Source organism: Quercus suber, unplaced genomic scaffold (assembly GCF_002906115.3).
Source record: "Quercus suber isolate HL8 unplaced genomic scaffold, Cork oak 2.0 scaffold_193, whole genome shotgun sequence".
In the NCBI taxonomy this organism is placed as follows: domain Eukaryota; kingdom Viridiplantae; phylum Streptophyta; class Magnoliopsida; order Fagales; family Fagaceae; genus Quercus; species Quercus suber.
The window spans coordinates 70363-78591 of record NW_027069651.1 but is presented as its reverse complement, the minus strand read 5'-3'; the positions used below and the strand labels follow the sequence as shown (position 1 = coordinate 78591).

At 35.4% G+C, this 8229-nt stretch overlaps 1 protein-coding gene across 2 annotated transcripts; it reads left to right on the top strand.

Moving 5' to 3' along the window:
- Positions 1-890: 890 nt before the first annotated feature.
- On the top strand, positions 891-6473 carry LOC112024428 (ATP synthase subunit beta, mitochondrial). 2 transcript variants are annotated; one of them, XR_010631052.1, is made up of 10 exons: positions 891-1566; positions 1782-1857; positions 1968-2056; positions 3048-3165; positions 3259-3359; positions 3483-3641; positions 3744-3968; positions 4062-4373; positions 5829-6075; positions 6171-6473. XR_010631052.1 is itself a non-coding variant. In XM_065778889.1 (9 exons), exons 1-9 carry the CDS (start codon positions 1099-1101, stop codon positions 5940-5942), a joined length of 1662 nt encoding a protein of 553 aa, XP_065634961.1. In that variant the 5' UTR covers positions 891-1098; the 3' UTR covers positions 5943-6473. The 2 variants fall into 2 exon arrangements, 1 of the variants encoding a protein (XP_065634961.1); XM_065778889.1 differs by having other exon boundaries at positions 5829-6473.
- Positions 6474-8229: the final 1756 nt, after the last annotated feature.

Below are 8229 nucleotides of genomic sequence, written 5' to 3'. Positions count from 1 at the left end.
TTTAACTCTTGTTAAGCTAAAATAAAATTTCTTTTTTTGGCATAACCTAATAAGAATGCTTGTAAATTAAAAATTACAGAATGCTACTAGTACATAGAATTTTTAATTATATTCAATTAATTAAAAATTATATGTAAATTTAAAAGTATTTTATTGATATTATCCAAATTATCTCCATAGTTCATAGTTAATGAGTCATTTGAAACTTTAATAGAGTAACCTAATAAAAATTAAGGCCAAATTTCACTATTAGTCCCTAAAATTTCACTTGTTAAAGGCTTTTGGTGCTTGACACACCAAATTTCATAACTTCAACTTATGTGGTTGTGACTATGTGAGATGATGATTGGTGAATGTTTGAAATGAATCATTTGAAATATATTTTTATAATTTATTGACACATTAGTTTGTAAGTTCCTACTAATAAAACTAGCAGTATTCTTAGTATTACTAATAAAAGTTTCAGTATCCCTAATATTGCTCGATAAGCGAGTAATTTTATGGCCACAAACTTAGACACAATTTTTGTCACAATTATTCACGTGGCAAATTATGATTAATTATGTCTTATTTTCACATGAAATTATCACTCTTTTTCCACTACTCAAAGTCAAACATGTGAATAATTAAAATCAAGTACAATACTTAAGGTATTACACTTAATGCAAAAGTGATTAATGGAGGGTTAATAAAAAGAATTTTTAATCTCAATTATTAAATATAAAAAAAAATTGAAAAAAAAATGACCAATTATTTTTTCTCACCACTCCTAGTCAGACACGTGGTAAAAGCTGAGAGTTAAGAGTTGTTGGTTATAAGAGAAACCCAAAAGTGCATATTTGTCTGATATAACCTGAACTGAGTTTGAGGAGTCAGAGTCTAACTCTAACACCCGACACCCGCAATCCCAGCTCTTGGCAGCTCATTCACTCCACTATCCACCACAAATCAACAAGCGAATTCCCAAATGTTTAGCTCTTTCAGTTACAGACTCAGTCTCAGGCTCTCAGACTTACCCACTTTACCAACAACACTAACTCAACACACTCTGTCACTCTCCCATTTTTCATCATTCCCCAAAACATTCATTCCCCCACCATGTCCTCTTCCTCACGCAAACTCCTCACCACTCTCCTCCGCTCCGCTCCTCTCCGCCGCACCGCCACCGCCGCCGCCGCCACAAGACTCCCCCCGAGATCCCCACTCGCGCGCCCCGCCGGCTACCTCCTCCCACGCGCCGCGCATTACTCCACAGCCACTCCTTCAAAGCAGCCGCCGCCGTCGTCGTCTCCCCCGCCTGCTCCCTCCGGAAAGATCACCGATGAGCACACAGGAAAGGGCGCGGTCGGAAAGGTGTGCCAGGTCATCGGAGCCGTCGTGGACGTCCGATTCGAAGCCGGACTGCCGCCGATTCTGACGGCTCTGGAGTTGCTGAACAATCCGATCAGGGTTGTGCTGGAGGTGGCTCAGCATTTGGGTGAGAACATGGTGCGATGCATTGCTATGGACGGCACTGAAGGAGTCGTTAGAGGTCAGCCAGTCCTCAACACTGGCGCTCCCATCACCGTAAGCCCACAGTTTTTGTATCTCTTAATTAATTCACTTTTAAATTTCGTACCGTTGAATTGACAGTTTATTAAATTAAGGCCACTGTGTCAACTTTCTATAATAAATGTTGTGGTTAAGTGTCGAAACTCAGAAAGTAAAAAGATAGAGGTTTGAAATGAATATTTGCGTAAATTTGAATTGTTGGTTTGTTGGTGGTGGTGAATTACTATTAGGTGCCGGTTGGAAGGGCTACACTTGGCCGCATCATTAATGTCATTGGAGAGGCCATCGATCAGAGAGGCGATCTAAGTAAGAATTTATCTAGAAATTGAAACGCTTGTCGGACCTTGTTATTAATTCTTCATATTCAGCATGTGATGTTTGTAGCTGATGTTTTTTTTCTTTCGAATTTTGATCAGAAACGGATCACTATCTGCCGATTCATAGAGAAGCGCCTGCCTTTGTTGAGCAGGCGACCGAGCAACAGATTCTTGTTACTGGAATTAAGGTATGTAAGCTGAAAACATTTAGGTGAAAGGCAGCTGTATGCTAATGTGAAGCGGTGTATTTTAATAATGGACTACATTATTAAAATTTGTGTTTTTGAGGAATGATTATAAGCTAGCTTTTAGCTTTTTGTCTCACATTATGCATAATGGACTACATTATTAAAATTTGTGTTTTTGAGGAATGATTATAAGCTAGCTTTTAGCTTTTTGTCTCACATTATGCAAATAAGCCATTCTCAGGGCAGCTATTAATTAGTATGTAGTAGTATTGAACTGAAAAGTGTAAACTTTTATGTATAGGACAAAGGGGCCAAGAGCCTTGTTGTTAAATGGCATTTCATGGTCTAGTTTACAAGGAGAACTGGGGTTCAAATTTCCCTCCCCACATGTTGTAACAATTGAATTATGAGAAATAAAATAAAATTTTTGTGTGATGGGTATTTACTATTTATTTGTTGGCCTATGACTATTTATAAGCATGATATGGCCTGAATACAACTTAACTAGGAGAGCTTTTAAGCTCTAACAATCTGGGTGTTATTATTGTATGAATAATGGTCTTAATATTAGATATTTGATTTCAATTATTGGTTTTTCTAATCTTATCTTTCTTAAACTCCTGTTCCTTTTACAATGGTCCAAGTAGAGGAGTGTAAAATAGAGCAATTTTTTAAATTTAGTATTGGATATATGTATATATAAAAGGGTTTTAATTTTAAAATAATTATTTGTGACAAATGCATTTGGTATATTATGTTGGAAATCTTAGTGGTTGGTTGTTCTTTAAATGAATAGGGCACAGAACTGTATAAGATCAAATGAGAGTTGACAACAAGCAGTTGTGATATTTTGTGTGAAATTTTAGTAGAGTTTGAGTTCAACTTAGGGGATAAGGTGATATGCAAATGTGTGGTTGTGTTATTTGTAACTGTAATTGTGTCTTCTAAAGTTTGAATATATCAATTACATTTTAGTTGCTACATTCTCCAGGTTGTTGATCTCCTTGCACCTTACCAAAGAGGTGGAAAGATTGGACTCTTTGGTGGCGCGGGTGTTGGCAAGACTGTGCTCATTATGGAACTCATTAACAATGTTGCTAAGGCTCATGGTTGGTTCCATTTAAAAACTTTCTGAACTGTGATGTGTCTTTGAAATTGTTGGTCTGCAGTTTCATTGAGTGTTTAATTTTATCTTTCTTTAGGTGGTTTCTCTGTATTTGCTGGTGTTGGAGAGCGTACTCGTGAGGGTAATGACTTGTACAGAGAAATGATTGAAAGTGGTGTTATTAAGCTTGAAAATCAGGTTAATCTAATGCCACTCTTCATAAAATCTAATGCATGGAACACCCCCCCCTTTCCCCCCTTTTGATGGTTTATTATCCACAGTATGTCGTACTTTCCTTGATAACATTCTCTTAAATATCAGGATGAAAGCAAGTGTGCTCTTGTGTATGGTCAAATGAATGAGCCTCCTGGTGCTCGTGCTCGTGTTGGACTTACAGGGCTGACTGTCGCTGAGCATTTCCGAGATGCTGAGGGTCAAGATGTGCTTCTCTTCATTGATAACATTTTCCGCTTCACCCAAGTAAGCCTGCTTGTCATCTTTTCTTGAATAATTACATATATATATATATATATATATATTTTTGTTTGCTAATCCTGCTAACTTTTCTATTTTATTTTGCAGGCTAACTCAGAGGTGTCTGCTTTGCTTGGCCGTATACCATCTGCTGTTGGTTACCAACCTACCTTGGCTACAGATCTTGGAGAACTTCAAGAGCGTATTACCACTACCAAGAAGGGTTCAATCACATCTGTTCAGGCTATTTATGTCCCTGCTGATGACTTGACAGATCCGGCTCCTGCAACCACTTTTGCCCATCTTGATGCCACAACAGTGCTGTCCCGGCAGGTGTGTCACCCTGTCTTTCACTTTCATTCATCTAAAGTAAAGAAACCATTTCTTCCGTGTTCTTGCTTTTTCTGAATTCTGATTTATAATCAGATTTCTGAGCTTGGTATCTATCCTGCTGTCGACCCCTTGGATTCTACATCTCGCATGCTCTCTCCTCGTATTTTGGGTGAAGAACACTATAATACTGCTCGTGGTGTTCAGAAAGTTCTCCAAGACTATAAGAATCTTCAAGACATTATTGCCATTTTGGGAATGGATGAGCTCAGTGAAGATGACAAGTTGACAGTTGCTCGCGCTCGTAAGATCCAGAGGTTCTTGAGCCAGCCTTTCCATGTCGCAGAAGTCTTCACTGGAGCTGCAGGAAAATATGTTGAGCTGAAAGAGAGTGTTAACAGCTTCCAGGTGATTTATTTGTTCAATGAATGATGATCATTTATTTTTCCTTTGTCTTATTTTTTATTTGAGACTAGGAGGAGCTCTCTGCTTTTGCGTTTTCTGTGCATGCCAAAATAATTTTGACTATGGTCATGCTATATGAATTTAGTAATTAGGTTAGTTATTACTTATTAGCAGCACCATAATTAGCAGTCTTTGCTTGCTTTCTAGTTGGCAACTGGTAAATAATGCAGAACAAGATGGTGATACTAGAACGATTCCAAAGTTTTATGGCTGGAAATTCACAATTTGAATCTGCCATTTATGCTAGACAATTTTAATGTGTTAATGTTAATTAGGTCTATAGACCAGTCAGCTTCAGTTCAACTCAATTATTCTCTTGCCAATGAGATCTAGCTCAATTGGCACCTCCCCCCATTATAAATCTTAGGTAAAGGGTCAGGTCATGAGTTCAAGATTCATTGGGTGCGTGTGTAGCTTACCAATCCAAAAGAAAAACCCCAATTATTCTAGATTACATAATGAATCTTTAATGACTAAAATATAGTTTCTATTTACATTTGTGACCTTGCGCATTTGTGGTTTCACCAAATTCTTCTGACACTGCCGCACTATCCTTTGTGGAGCTATTTCTTCTATAGGTAATAAATCTGAATCAAATAACAAAAGGGCATGTCTTTCATGGAACTTTGTTTCAGTTGCCTTGGCATCCTTTGCTTTTTTTTTTCTTCCTCTAATTTTAGTTTTGTGCATTTGTGATCTTTGAATTATAATTGTAAGTATGATTATATTTACGTAATTTCTATTTGTTACTGCTTTGGATGATGGACCTGTGCTTGAAACTGCTGTTTCAATTTGGACACTAATGGTCAAGAGCCTTGTAGCTCAACTCGTTAGCACCTCTTGGTGTTTCCAAAGGAGACATTTAGGATTCAAATCCCCCTCCCACAATTATCTAATTATCAAAAAAAAAAAAAAAAATTGGAAATTAATCAACTAAATGGAAATTGGATATTGGTTGACCCGGGAGGAGCTCAAACTACATCCAAGAGATCTGAAAGCATGAGTAAAGTTGTTATTAAAGCACTGTTGCAGATTTTGTTTATTTTTTCAATGCTTAAAGAGAAAGATTACATGTACATACATGATTTGTACACCTAGAGCAAAATGAGCAAAATCTACAGTTTAGATTAATATTCAAGGTAGTTTTTAGTCACAACCAAATAGACGAAATTTGATTATATTATTATAATAAAACTAAATAACATCTGATGGGTTCAGACAATATAATCAAGCATAACAGATAAATTTGATGGATTCATTTTGTTTCTATTTATATTTTTGACCTTGAGCATTTGTGATCATTGATCCTATCCCCAAATTCTTCTGAGACCACGGCACTCTCCAAACTTAGTTTTGTGCATTCCCCTAATTTTCTTGTCCGATGTTTCATTTTGACAGGGAGTCCTTGATGGAACCTATGATGATCTTTCTGAGCAGTCATTTTACATGGTTGGTGGAATTGAAGAAGTCATTGCAAAGGCAGAGAAGATTGCCAAGGAGTCTGCTGCTTAGTCACTTAAGCTGGCTTCTTTGTTCTTTCCCCATTATTAAGGAATTATTAATTCTTTTAGCTTTTCCAATTCCACCCTCATCTCAAGTTGCACGCAATTGTTTAAAGCACTAAATTTTGGAAGAATTGTATTAGGTAGAGATATGAGTTAAGGCTTGTTCTTTGTACCTTTTGTGTAATAAGAAATGGATTCGAATGTTTGTATTAATCAGCACCACTTTCATTTCCAGATGCAGGCATGCTGCTATAGAGCACTTTTGCTTTGACCACTTTCAAGAAACATTGGAATGGATTCTGCTGAACTTGCAATTTGAATCTGGATTTTCTTTTTTCAGTGGCAATGTGAAAAATATTTCTCCCCAAGTACATTGGTGTGATACTTTCTTTTCTTACGTAAATGGTGGGTTCTACTGTGAATTTAATTAGTGGAAAATATCATTCCTATGTAAGGAGAGAGTATTATTTGTTGTATAGTGTACTCATTGAATAATTATTCTTGGCCATATGACAGACATTTATTTATCTTTTATTTTTATTTTTTGATAACATGATATTTTGGTTTCATTTCAAGCAACGTGAGAAATAATTGAAAAGTCTATGTAGCCTTTATGCAATATGCATGATAAGGGCTTTAATGCAAACAACACTATTTATATCCTACATAAATGATTCTCAATGGGCTAAAACGGGCCATAATGAAGTACCACATGAGTGATATATAGGAATCCAAATTCGCCGAATGAGTAATGTTATGGCCTTCTACATCTTGGGTCTTCTTGTTCCTTCATTTGGCTTATGTTTTCATGCACATACAGACCAAATGACTCTATGAAATTATGTTGATACTGAGAGGAAATGTTTTTTTTGTTTTAGAGTACTCTGAAGAACATATCTACTGGAGACAAGGTGGGCTTGTAGCTTAAAGGATTAGAACATTTGGCTACGAAGCATAGTGTAGGGGATTTGAATCCCCCCTTGCCTACAATTGGCCAAAATGGAAGGACCTTTACACCTGTGGTAGGAAAATCTATCGGCTCAAGCCTCCACTCTTTGGAATAAGCCTCATAAAATCTCTCATTAAAACCGTAATACTTTTAGATCAGGTTGGGTTATAATTCAGTTTAAACACAAACTAGACTCCACATAGCCCAACATAAGTCACATTCAATTTTCTCCTTTTAAAAGAAATTCTACATGTGGACTACCAAAACATTATTAGTTATTCTTTTTATTGCAAAAATTATGAGTTATTTTGTTCATTAATATATGATGATTTTTTTTTTGTTTAAATATTCTAACACAAGGCATGAAAGAATATATTTTACATTATATTTTGTATGATACTTTTTTGTCAATTTTTTATTCTATTGTTACTAAGGGTCTGTTTGGATACCGCCTATTTTGCTGAAAACTGAAAATACTATAGTAAAATATTTTTTAAATGTGTGAATAGTACTATGGGATCCAGTTTTTAATTTTTTTTTTAATAAAGTACTTGTGGGTCCTATGAATAGTGCATGAGACTCACTGGAAAAGCATAATCCCACGTGATTCTCTATTTTCAAAAAAAAAAAAAAAAATGAAAAAAAAAAGACACTGCTTGAATCAGCTGTATCCAAATGGGTGCTAAGTGTCTGTTTGGGACAAGCTGAAAATTTTAGCTTATTTGCAATTTCAACTTATTTTTGCTACTATTCATGAGTTTCATTTTACTTTTTGGTACTATTCATAGATCCTACTATACTATTCAGTTAACTTTTACTTTTATCTATAGCATTTTCAACAAAAAAATTTCAGTTTAAGCTAAATAGCTATTCTTAAACAGACACTAATTAACAATTTCATAATCAATTTTGTATTCAATTGCCTTTTAATCTTACCCCCCTAAGCTAAAAGCCCAAAGTTGTGAGACCACTTTAATAAATTTAGTGTTTTTACATTGGGAAAAGTTAATGAATACCCTAAGTGAATTGATTTAGGAAGTATTTTTAGAGACTCTTTATGGGGAAAAAAAAACTAATTTTTTTATAGCTTTTTATATTTTCTATAAAAAAGAAATCAAAATTTTCTTAAAATAACTTAGCAATAAATGCCCCAAAAGCACTTGTTAATTGGATTCTTTTACAACATCTCATAAGATTGTTCATTCTTTCAGACTATTTCTGTTTGGAATGGATGATCTAACAGAAGTTTTTGGAATTTAATATAATCTTGTTTCACCATTCACACACATATATGCTTGTCATAACACCAAAAAGGTAACTGATTCCAGAAGCTATCCAAGACAGG